The sequence below is a fragment of the Salminus brasiliensis genome, chromosome 9 (genome assembly GCF_030463535.1).
Source record: "Salminus brasiliensis chromosome 9, fSalBra1.hap2, whole genome shotgun sequence".
NCBI lineage: Eukaryota > Metazoa > Chordata > Actinopteri > Characiformes > Bryconidae > Salminus > Salminus brasiliensis.
The window spans coordinates 24,103,235-24,115,682 of NC_132886.1; the positions used below are offsets into that span (position 1 = coordinate 24,103,235).

The 12,448-nt window shown below is 42.4% G+C and overlaps 1 protein-coding gene across 1 annotated transcript; it reads left to right on the top strand.

Annotated features, from left to right (window-relative positions):
• Positions 1-194: 194 nt before the first annotated feature.
• Positions 195-10,020, top strand: rab1ba (zRAB1B, member RAS oncogene family a). Its single transcript, XM_072687941.1, has 6 exons — positions 195-541; positions 2,769-2,841; positions 3,741-3,836; positions 4,369-4,464; positions 5,941-6,072; positions 6,858-10,020. Exons 1-6 carry the CDS (start codon positions 528-530, stop codon positions 7,050-7,052), a joined length of 606 nt encoding a protein of 201 aa, XP_072544042.1. The 5' UTR covers positions 195-527; the 3' UTR covers positions 7,053-10,020.
• Positions 10,021-12,448: the final 2,428 nt, after the last annotated feature.

A 12,448-nucleotide genomic window follows, 5' to 3' on the forward strand; every position in this document is an offset into this window, starting at 1 on the left:
GCAGAGCGAGAAAACAATAAGACAAGACGCAGGAGAGGAAAAGAAACCAGATAACAACATAATATAAGCCACCACGTCTGAAAGTTAGCCCCGGGTGAGAGGACGGGACGGGACGGGGTGGCGGTTCAGCGTTGCCTAACTTTCCTTAATGAGGAGTCGCTCTCTAGCGCCACGTCATCTGATGTCACTGCCGCACCTGCGCAGCCATCTTGTACTTTTCGCAAGGGACAGATAGGAAGGAAGAAAGGAAAGGAGCCAATACTCGCGTTTGTTCCTCTACAGGGTAATGTCAGTTAAGCGAGCGGGTCTAACTGAATAAAGAAGAGTCGGAGCGCTTAGGACGGCGGTGGGAAAGTGAAGGGAAGCAGCGAGAGAAAAGCCTCGCCACAGTGCCTCTCTGGATTCCAGACGTGCGAGTCATCATCATCATCGTCGTCTCTCTCTTTTCCACACAGCGAGAAGAGGAAGGAGCAGCAGTGTCAGACCTCCAGCCGAAATAAACAGACACCCCGGCCGCCACACACACCATGAATCCAGAATAGTGAGTAACGACGCCTCGTTTCGACAACGACAACGACCGCTTTGCTCTCGGTAGGAAATCTAGGCGTCGTGAACGGACGAGCTTTGTCAGTCGGCTAGGCTGGCTAACGTTAGCCCTACGCCGTCAGCGAGACTATAGACGGGACCGAGGTTAGCTTCGTTTTCTAATTGTCCGGTCCACCTTAAATAGAGCCGCAGTTGCAGCCTAGCGGGTGAACGGGCGCACTAATGTAACCGCATCCGATTTAAGGTGGAACGGAGATTTTGGAGAGCAAAGCTAACCTGAGCTCCGTTAGCTAGCCAGAGCTGTAGCTAGCTAGCTAGCGCTAGCTACGTTAGCCAGGCGAGCTAGCGCTAGCTAAACCAATATTTGCTCTGTCGAGTAGTGAGCCAGCCAGCCCGCCAGCCAGGTACCGAATTCGGTTTCTAAATGTGTGTGTTTTTTAATGACAGGCGTGTTTTAGCTAGTTAGCTACGTAGCTCACAGGCATTTCTTTTTTAAGGAGTACAGTGGGGTTGCTATAGCTAGCTAGCGGAGCGCTAGTCATTCCGAAAGTGGCGACATTGTTGGTTTGTCACGGTACTAGAGAGATAGATAGATAGCCCAACACGGGTGGACTAGATAGTTAGCTAGCTATAATTAATGCAGTAGTCTTATTTATTCAATTCATAAGCCATAAAGGAGCGTTAAAGCCGTCCTAGAGACCGTCTAAAACTGCCAGTGGTGAATCTGCCTACAATGTGTTGTTATGCGGTTGCGTTAGGCCCTGAAGGACCACCTTCACGTTAGGTCTACAGAGCTACCCGTCCGTTTCCTCGAGCTCGACCGTGGCACGACTTCAGACATCCCGTCTCCAGCAGAATCCAGCTTAAATTAAGCAGAATATGATACGGCCTTCACGGACTTACTGTGTATATAAATTAAGGTGACATTGCTCGTAGCTTTTTATTGTGAGTAGCTACGTGTTATTAATACGGACACGTCAAGCTGTATGACCCTCTGTATGTGAGGACTGGTGATTGCTCCTCAACACATGTGATGCAACATGTCTAATGTTAGTGGTTGGCAGGAACCATGCCCACAGAATTAGGAGGGCACCGGGGCAGCTCGTAGGTTGCGACATTCTCATAGCTGAGAGGGCCACCAGACACACGTGGTGTTGTTTATCAGAAGGAGGACACTGTTTTTGGTTATGTCCCCCTTAATTTGACACCATCTCTGAACCTCAGGCCAGACTACAGGTCAAATTAGTCTGAAAGCGGTAGACATTCACTCCTATAGTGTTGACTCAGGTGGTGTAGTGGAGTGTAGTGGGTAACAACCCCTTGGCAGACTAGTATTCGATTGCCTGGTCAGGTGATCATGCCACGCTACATAGAAAAGAGACCTTGGGCAAGACTCCTACAATTTCCTACCTGTGTGACAAGATTCAAGCGCACACTGAACACGTTAACAACGTTAAGAGCATTAAAAGCCTGATATTGTCTAGATCCTGAAGGTTTCCTGTAGTAAATGACTCCTTGACATTAGCAACAGATCCTGTAAGTCCTGCTTCTATGTGTCTAAGGTGCCCATGACCCTATTGTCGTTTTACCGGTTGTCCCTTCTTGGACCATTTTTGGTAGGTATTGACCACTGCACACTAGCAATGGTTGACTAGATTTTCTGACCAAGACGTCAAACCATCACTATTTGGACCTCATCAAAGGTGCTCAGATCCCTTGATAATGTTTCCTGTTTCCGGCACATCAGCTTCCAAGAACTGACTGTTCACGTGCTGCGTAATACATTCTGACCCTTGACAGGTGCCATTTAAACCAGATAAATAATGCTTTATAATGATTTATCCATCAGTGGTGTTTTTAGTAGTAGTTTAAACAGGTTTAAGTTATTTAGTGGGATGGGTTTGCATTGTTTTATTTGGTTATGATATGTTTTTTTTCCCCTTCACACAATAAAGAACTAGTGGTGACACTAAACAAAAAATATTAAACATTTTGCATATACTATACTACACTAAATCTAGTGAATATACCATCTGTAACAAAACATGCATTTGGTTAGTGTTCTAAAACACTAACAACATAACAATTAGCATATTCAGAAACATTTTGATGATGTAATTTATCGAGATAACAATAAGTATAGTCCTATTGCCCAGCCCTGATTAGAGCCATACGACCTAATTATAGCTAAATGTTAAATTGCTGTTGATTTTGCTTTTCAGTGACTACCTGTTCAAGCTGCTCCTCATTGGTGACTCTGGAGTGGGGAAATCATGTCTTCTGTTGAGATTTGCAGTAAGTACATCCTTGATTAGCCCTTTTACATTGTATGAAACTGATCACATCCTTTTTTTCTTTTCACTTCCAAATACTACATTTTAGTCTATAATCTACACTAAATCTATTGCTGATACATCCAGTCGCCAATCTGGCATGTCAGTAACCACACACGTCAGATTGGGTCACATCTTGAATGTATACAACCTATTTTAAAATGTCCAGAAGGGCTTTGTTCCTTCTTTTTCTGGAAATCTTATTCGTTTAAGACAGCTGTGGAAGGAACTGTGTGTGGTGAATTTGTGCTGAGAAGAATATGTGCTCTGCTGTTACTGCAACACACAGCATCTTCTTAAAAAGCTGGAGGTTTAAGAAAGGGGAGAACCCTCTCTACGTTGTGCATGTTCTAGCCATGGCTTATTCAGGCTTATTCACCTGGTCTGGGCAGTTAGTAAGAGCTGTCTGTGGCTTGGGTTTTAGTGAGTGGTAGCTGTGTAGCTGTCCATTCAGTCTCTTGTGCAGTCCAATGCAATGTCACATGACTTAATTATGAGGTGCATACTTTGACTACTTAATGTGAAGTTTTGTGCCTTACTGCTCTGGAATTGGCCTGTCTGCGTAGCTATTAATAGCTCTCTTGCACAGAGCTGTACTTTGTGCATTTTAACACATGTCCCAGTCCTTGGTTATATTTACAGATCAGTCCAATTGAAATATATGACAGTATTAAATAATATACTGTGTAATTAATCAGCCTCTCATAACATTTTGCTTGTTCTTCAGTTTACCTTCACAAAGAAATAAATCAAGTTCCTTCTCTGATTTGCTGGTTTGAGAATAAGAATAGAGATCTTAATTATGAACCCCCATATAGCCTATAATATAGCTGCTTCTCATGGTGCGTGGATGTTTTCTAGGATGACACGTACACGGAGAGCTACATCAGCACCATAGGGGTGGACTTCAAGATCCGCACTATCGAACTGGATGGCAAGACCATTAAGCTTCAGATTGTGAGTATTTTTTGGTTTATAGGGTTTTTGAATGCATTGATTTTGAGAATTGTGGGCTGATGCTTGAATCCAGTATTTCATGTACATATCTGATATGTAACTGATCTGCACTTCCAGATTACAGTGAGCAGTGATCTAATCAGTTTAAAATATCAGTGTAATCTAAACATCTGCCAAAGCTGATATAATTCTGATCTCATCATGCATTCCTAATTAGTATTATGACAGCCTTACAGTGCTCATGAAAAGGATGTAGGTGTGTGTCTAGCTAATTTCAGGTATTCTGCTTTGCTGATTATTTAAGGCTTTGTCTGCGGATGTCTCTGCTAGTTGCATGGACTGGAACATAAAAAAGCTTCATTCTTTCAGCTTGGCAGTTGATATAGCCTCATGTTTTTTTTTGTGTATCCTGCTCAAGCTGAGGTGTGTCTGACTGTAGTGCCTTTGTTGATTTAAGCACTTACAGATGGATAAATGGGAGACATAATCCTTTAAAGTTTCTTGTCTTTCTCTCTCCTGCTCCCTCTCTCAGTGGGATACTGCTGGACAGGAAAGGTTTCGCACCATCACCTCCAGTTACTACAGGGGAGCCCACGGCATCATTGTGGTCTATGATGTTACAGATCAGGTGATGCATTCTGAAATATTCACCTTGCAAGTTTGATCCAGATGTAATGAGACAGCCACAACTGAGAAGTCTGAATGAAATTGTGGATCTCATAAAATGTAGGGCAGTAGCAGTGTGCTATACTCCGCTCCCTTCATTTACTGCTGACGTCATGCACAAGCTTGTCTCTCACCTTTATTTAAGTTTTTGTATCTAATAAAATCCAGAATGAACTACAAACTATGTTTAGTCATAATCAATATGTTTAATAGTTGTACACTTTGTATTTTTATTTTTTTAACGTTACAAGCCAACCTTTTAAAGGGAGACTAGGAACTCCAGATCACTGATCTCGAAGCTGGGAGAAACATTTGGTAAATTTATGAATTAAATAATACAATTAAATAAATTGTATGTATTCAAACTATCCATTTATGTAACATCTGCCAAAACATATATAATTCTAATTGTATAGATTTTATGACCACCTTAATTCTTATGGGCCTGCCAAAACTAAGATTAAAATTACTGAAACGTGAATAGAGAGACATGTTTATCAAGCTGCCTTCATCTCTGCATATTTGAATTTCTTGCTTCAGTGGATTTTAAATGGGGGGGCAAAATAGCATAGCATATTTACAAATACTGGATTAGTGTGTCTTTTAGAAGCTAGGAAAAAAACAAAAAGTACACATTGACCTTTTGACCTTGATGTAACTGGCTAAGCAACAGATCTAAATTTGAGGCGTGATCTGTGTTTGTATAGTTGTTGAACTAAATAATTCCACAGCTTTCATTTCTGTATGTTAGTCTCTGAATGCCCCAGAATGAACAAATTAAAATCACTTAAAAACACAGTGAAAACCTAACAAGAAACAAGAGAAGATTTATATATGCATTTCAAACTGCCCCTCCTTAAAAATCCACCCCAAAGCAAGCACACGTTTTCAAAATTAATGTCTTTTAGATTAAATAGCTGACAAACCCTATAGTTTTGGGCTGTATATAAAAATGATCAGTGCAGTATATGTTGGATGGTTACATGATTGATTAGTAAGTGATTGTAGACAGTCTAACTGAAAGATGCTCATAAAAATAATACCCTGGTTTGATGCTGGTTTGGCATCTTCTTGGAATAAGGAATTGTAAAGCCTTTAAAGAACAATCTCTTTATGCTCTTGCTGTTTGGCTGTGTTTTACACCCTGAACTTTGTGCTACTTGAATGTGAAGATTCTGCAGGACTCTGTGCCTCATTTTAGTTTAGAGACAAAAAGTAAGGAGCACAGTGCAAAGGTGCTGTCTTTACATTGAGGCAAATTGATATTGTAGTCTCTCTCTGCTCTCTTGAGACGGCCAATTCGGATCATAGTTTCAGCAAATCATTTAGGTATTTATGGGGTCCACTGGTGCTTAGATCAAAGCATGCTGAACAAGTCTGCTGAGACTGCACCACCAAAATGTACCCCCCTCCTCACTCTCATTTACTCTCTCTGCAGGAGTCTTATAACAATGTAAAGCAGTGGCTGCAGGAGATTGATCGTTACGCCAGTGAGAATGTGAACAAGCTGCTGGTTGGAAACAAGTGTGACCTCACCACCAAGAAAGTAGTGGACTACACAACAGCTAAGGTTTGAAACTACAATGATTAATTCGCTGTAAATTTGGTGGGACGAAATATTGTAATTGGTCTTTTAAATGTTCTAATCAAGAAACATGTAGGAAAAAAGATTGACCAATCGATCGATCTTCTATCGTATCGTATCGTAAAGTTGAAGGTAACGTAGGATGTTTAAGTAAAGCTCTTTCTGTCCCCATGTCAGTAAATAGTCAGGAAAGCAATGCTAATTTTAAACCGCTGTCTATAGAAAGGTGAGTGAAGTATTGTTGTTTGAATGTTAGTAATATATGAAAGGAATTTATGATTATACATATTTTATTAAGTCTTCTGTAAGGCCTACATACACTTTAAGGTCTTTTATATATAGTTTTAAATGTTTTAATTTAAATGTTTTTTTTTATTAATTAGTCATAACTAAGGATAGTTTGCAGTGTTTGTAGGTTTTGCACCTGTCTGTAACTCCTGTCCGTAATTTATCGCCATCTTTTCGAACTGCTACACCAGCTAACAGACACCGGCCAACGTTTTTAAGGCTTTTAAGAGTGATTACGTGACAGAGTACCATCTACCCACCTGGAGAGAGCACGACCAGTTGTGCTCTTCTAGATTGCAGTCACTGATGGCAAAGACACGTGGGCAGTAGTGGTAGCGCTGAGACGTTTGGGACCATGTCATGGTTTTAAACCTGTTTGCTTTCGAGCCAAAATTAATTTGGGCCACAAAAGGCTTGTTAAGTGTGTGTGTGTGTGTGTGAGTGAGTCTTATTTGTAATTTGTCCTTTTTATTGTGTTGCAGGAATTTGCTGACTCTCTTGCCATCCCCTTCCTTGAGACAAGTGCGAAAAATGCCACCAACGTGGAGCAGGCCTTCATGACCATGGCCGCTGAGATCAAAAAGCGCATGGGTCCTGGAGCCACGACTGGAGGCGACAAGCCCAACCTGAAGATTGACAGCACTCCAGTTCGACAGTCTGGTGGCGGCTGCTGTTGAAGAGCCTTGCCTCCCACCGGCACACGTGCACACATGCGTGCGCACACACAAACACACACACACACATACACACATCCCCACGCAGACACACACACATACTCAGTCAGCCCTCACACACGCACACACATCTAGGAGCATAAGAACAGAAGGTGAAGACGTTCTAACATTCTTACGGGAGTAACCACTGCATTCGGAGCCAGAGCTTGAGTTTTAACTGTATTTTGGCTTCCCTGCAAGAAGTTTAGTAGCTTCCTTTGTGAGGTCCCAGTCCTCTCCTTGGTTTTATACTCCTAGAGTTGCACCCTCTCACTTAACCTCTTCCTTGGTAATCCTGCCCTGTTTTTTTGTTTTGTTTTGTACCCCCCCAACCCCCCACCCCCCTCCCTGTACCTTAGCCTCACCCACACTTGATCTCCATCCACAACCCTAACCCTCCCCCGCTCCTCCCCCAATGGCCAGGATGCAGCACTTGCTCAGTCCCTAGGAAGCCACATGTCCTGTGAAAAATGCAGAAGATGAATTGTCTTTTGGGTGACACACTGTTATCCATATGCTGGGCAGCAGAACTGAGAGGTGTAAGAAAAGAGGGAAGGTTGCATGAGAATCCTGTTTGTCATGAAGTCAGCATTTCTCCCCAGTCTTGCATACTCAACATCCGTCATGCAAACACTCGCTGTTGGATGGTTGTTTTCGTTGTTGTACAGCAGGGAAGGGAATGGATGCAGTCTTCTGCTGAGGCTTCTGCAGTCACATACTGAATGGAGCGCATAGAAAATTGGCAATGTTCTATTTCATACAACATTATTATTATTATTATTAATAATTATTATTAATTATTGTTATTGGTGATTTTAAGATTTTTTCCCCCCCAGTAGAATTTGTTTTCCAATTATGAATGCTTGTACCAAGGCTTACTGATTACTGCTGTCAAATGAAGGTGTTTGGTGGGGAGGGGACAGGACATGTTCGTTTGTAACTTCCTTTGCGAGGGTTTGGGTGGGTTGACTAAAGCTACTGTTCCCTCCATTACCTCATTTAGCCCCTCCTCCCTAACATATCCAGTACGTTCAGCAGCAGGGCAAATGTCATCACGTCCAAACTGGAACAGAAAACCTCATTATCTCAAACTCGGCGTGTTATGTTTCTCTTCTGTATTGAAAGTGAAAGCTAGTGGTTCAGTGAAGGTTGGTGCAGCAAGACACTGGTTGCAGGCTTGTAAATACAAGCTTTTTCTGGACTTCATTTTGCAGTCTGGTGTTTCAGAGCTTCAGATCCTCCTGTTTTAACACCGTTCAGAGACTTCACTCACTATTGGCCCCATGCTGACTAAGTTTTGTCAGTATTACTGTAGCCTTTGGTTTTTCCTCGCTGTCTATTCGTTCTCCATGTCGGATTTGGATGAGTTGGACTTCCATAGAATCTGAATGGTCGTTGCATATGTTCTGTTTACTCTTTCTTTTGGGATTGGTCCTTCATACAGCTGAAAAACGTATGTCCTATAGTTTAGGCATATGTGTGGAGGGATGTTACAGGGTTCCCATTAAGATGTGGTGGTGTTTGGAGGAGGATTAGTTTGCTGCTTGTGTTAGAGCGTTGTGGGGGATGTTGGGACTGACTGGTCTAGGCGGAGAGACCGGATATGACTTCCCATATCCTCTGGAAAGAAAAACCCAACACTGACGGATAGGTCCCTACTCTTTTGCCTCAGACCTGAAACAAACCTTTCAGAAATCCACAGATCCTTTCTTCTCCTCCAGTAACTTGACCTGGTCTTGTGAGGACTCCAGACCAGTACATAAATTGTCTGAACGTTGCCTTGTGTGGTACGAGGGTCTTGCATGGTTCGGAGATCTACTTAAAGCCCCTGTACCCCTTTTCCACCCACGTGCTTCAAACTCTAGAGGATCTCAGAACTCCGCTCTTTTGCTGAATGCGGTTTTTAGCTTCGGAGTCCTTTAGCGGTTGTGCGAGCTCGGACGAAGTCCTACTGCTCCCCTGGTGGACTGAAGACAGTGTTTTGGTTGTATCAGTTTCAATATATAGGATGTGGACCTAGAAGAGCATAGATAACAATTGTAGAATTCACTGTTGAAAAGTGTTCTGTCTCAGTTAGCTAGTTGCACCAATGTCTGTCGTATCGTAACGTTAGATTACTAATAAATGAGCCATTTAAAGACTAGTTTTTAACACCACTTCAGCCAGTGCTAACTTGAACCTCAAAGAATAACCGTTTGTTTTGTTTTTGGGAGACGTCTGACATTATTACCAGTGAGAGATTTGTTTGGAGGGAGCAGTAGCAGGTTGGTGGGGTTGTGTTGGGTATGGTGGTGGTGTGGGGGGGTGGTTACTGTAATGTAACATTCCTTCTGTCTCGAAAACGAGCTGTTTTGATGACTTTCAGGTCGAGTCTGCAAAAAGAATACGATTGTTCGAGAGGCGTTTCACTTTAGACCTGCGCACCATCTCACACTAAAACTGAGAGCATCCTGTTTTGGACCCGTTCTGAATGCGCTTTCGTTTTTCCAAGAGGCTTTCGCTCTTCTACTGATTTTAATCGATAAATTGAACTGTTATGTTGTGATGCTGTGTGTCTGATTTAACGGATGCGGGGCTAGGGGCAATATTGTAGAGGGGTGGGAGATGAATAGAAGGTGGGAGGGCTACTTTTGAATGTGATGGAACTTTACAGCGTGCATTTATTTTTTTTTTTTTTTTTTTTTTTCCTCCTCGCTTTTACATTTTAACTTTTTTGTTTTCTCTCTACGTCATTTGCACATCTCCGTGTTGCTTTGGGTAAGGCAGGATGAAGGCATGGGCGATGGTTTATAGCGAGCACCAGGCCGGTAGTTCTTCCCCTCTTCCTCTGCTTGCTCACTCTGGTGCTCTCTTTCATAGCTCAGTTTGATCATGTTTTTTCTTCTTTCTGTACATATTATAAATATATATATAATAAAAAACGATCAATGTCTGTCTTAAGTTTGGTGCTTTTTTGTTTGTTTGTTTGTTTGTTTTTGGGTCCCCTCCCCTATACTTGTGGTGGGTCACATTCCAAGAGTGGCTTTTAATAGTGACAACAAAAAAGTTGATGGCTTTGTCTCGGAGTCTGAGAGCACAGCTCTACATCTAGTTCAACTATAAACCAACATGCAGTATTTACCTGTTTTAAACAGCTTCCTGGTGTAGCCTCACCTTTTTGATGTGTAGTTGGAGACCGTTGTCCATCTGTTGATACACATACATCTGTGCTATCCGTCCTATAGTCATTCACCAAGGGTAGCAATCTGACCACAGAGCTGATCTGGGCTGGAAGTTTTTGCTTGTTGGGCCACACTTCACCCTCAACCAGTGACCCCACTCTGCCTGAAAAGCTCCTACCAGCAGTATGTATGCCATCATGTCGGGGTCACTGCTATGATGGACATGGTACACTGGAGAATAGCAGTGGTCCTGTGGTCAGCAATTGTACAGAGACACAATTCTGCTACATAAAACCTTACATGTGGCTGTACAAACATTATGGCACCTGACAATTTCTATGTTAAATTCAGCAAACATTTGGGAATTGTGCTCTAATAGGAACCTTTGCAGGAAAAGGTCAGAGGGGACGCAGGGCATAAACTAACACTGGGAAGAGGGTGAAGTTTTACCAGGTTCAAGTAGAGCATGTTTATGGCCATTTATTTCACATCCCCATATCAATGTCGTCTGAGACGGTATTTGGACAGGTATTTCTCCAAGGTCATTCTGCTTTTATACCATCATAAGTGTATCTAATCACTGAGTTCTGTCAATACGCTTCATAATTTTCTCCATAATGTTTAATATTATTTTATTATCCTACCTGGTCTGCCTGTTTTAAGCACAGTGAGAACTAGTCAGGGTAAAATACAGCCTCCACAAGGTGGGGTTAGTTTCACCCAAAAACAAAAAGACTTTTTTTCCCATGCTGAATTTTGAGACTTTTTTAATGCACAGATTCATCAGAAATGCCATGCAGATAAAACATTTATAAAGTTTTAATTGAGCTGATATTTCAAATGAACTTTGTGATCATAAATGCACGTCAATCTTTAAGCCTGTTCACTATTACTGTTTCTAAAGCAGATATTTATGTAACACATTGCTACTAAAGTAAATGTGCTTGTGTGATTTTACCAGACGCATTGGAGACTGTTGCAAGCAACCCCCTAGCTGCCTGAATTGACCCAATTGCAAAAGGATGTATCATTTGGTCATCAGAGGTCATCAGAGGGTGCTGGTAATAAGATACTTAATTATTTAGCAAAAAGGAACATTTACCTTTGATTCCTGCAGAGGATTTGCTCACTTATTTAGTTCACACTCATTAAGTGTGTCATTTAAACAGAGGTGTCTGAACAATGGCATGCAACTGTATGCAGTAGACTGACCTAGGTGTCTACAAGTGTTTCTAGTAAAGTGGCCAGCAAGTTAAAGTACAAGTTGGGGTTGCATTAGTTCTGATCTTTACTCACGTGCAGTGACTGGAAACATGCAGAACATCTCAGTAACGGCTTCTGTACCGTGTTGGTCTGAGCCAGTCTGTGGCACACCTGCACTTGCAGTGATATCACAGAGCAGCTGAATGCTGATGTTATCTCATGTAAATAAATTCAGTTTGCTGCAACCTGATTTTAACCTGTAAACAGCCTTCCTACTGTATGTCCCGTTCTGTCTGTCCCTCCCTCTCTCTCTCACACACGGGGGCGTGTGTGTAGTGGCGGTGAGGCAATGATGACCTTGAGTTATTTATAGCCAGTGAGAGGAGCTGCAGTCTGCAGGCAGAACTGTACAGCTTCCCTCAGACTCCCGAGAGAATGAGAGAGAGAGAGAGAGCGAGAGAGAGAGAAGGCAGATGGAGCTTTACTCTGGCTCTTACCCCTGCCTCCCTCTCTGCCAGGTCATCAGATCCACTAAAACAGGTACAGGGGGGACAAGAGGATTGAACGGCTCATTGCCTGTGTTGAAAGATCAGTGCTCACACATTTCTGTTCTAAGGCCGATCTGAAGCAGCAGAGTTGAAGTTAGGAGCTCGTGGAAAGACATCAGGTGAAGGTCACCTTCATCATCCCCAGATGTTTATCACAAAAACACAAAACTGCTGCAATTTCAATTCTGTAAGATGCAGCAAAAAAAATTATATTTATATTTTATTTATTATTTTCCTTCCCAACCCACTCGTTAATATTCTCCCCCTATCACATGTGATGCTCCAGACACAGTGAGGGCGAGGACTGACACATTCACAACCTGCTGCCAACTCTTAAAACCACCAATGCAACATCGCCAGGCAACCAACGCGCTCGAGGGACAGCACCAGGTACCCAATTCTGACACATTGGCTAGCAGACACTTGTGCCGGCCAGCATCACGCTGAA

What these genes read in the sequence shown, in the direction of transcription:
- rab1ba (XM_072687941.1), top strand. An exon ending in TCTATGATGTTACAGATCAG is followed by an intron (nt 4,465 to 5,940) that starts GTGATGCATTCT and finishes CTCTCTCTGCAG; the next exon opens with GAGTCTTATAACAATGTAAA. An exon ending in TGGACTACACAACAGCTAAG is followed by an intron (nt 6,073 to 6,857) that starts GTTTGAAACTAC and finishes ATTGTGTTGCAG; the next exon opens with GAATTTGCTGACTCTCTTGC.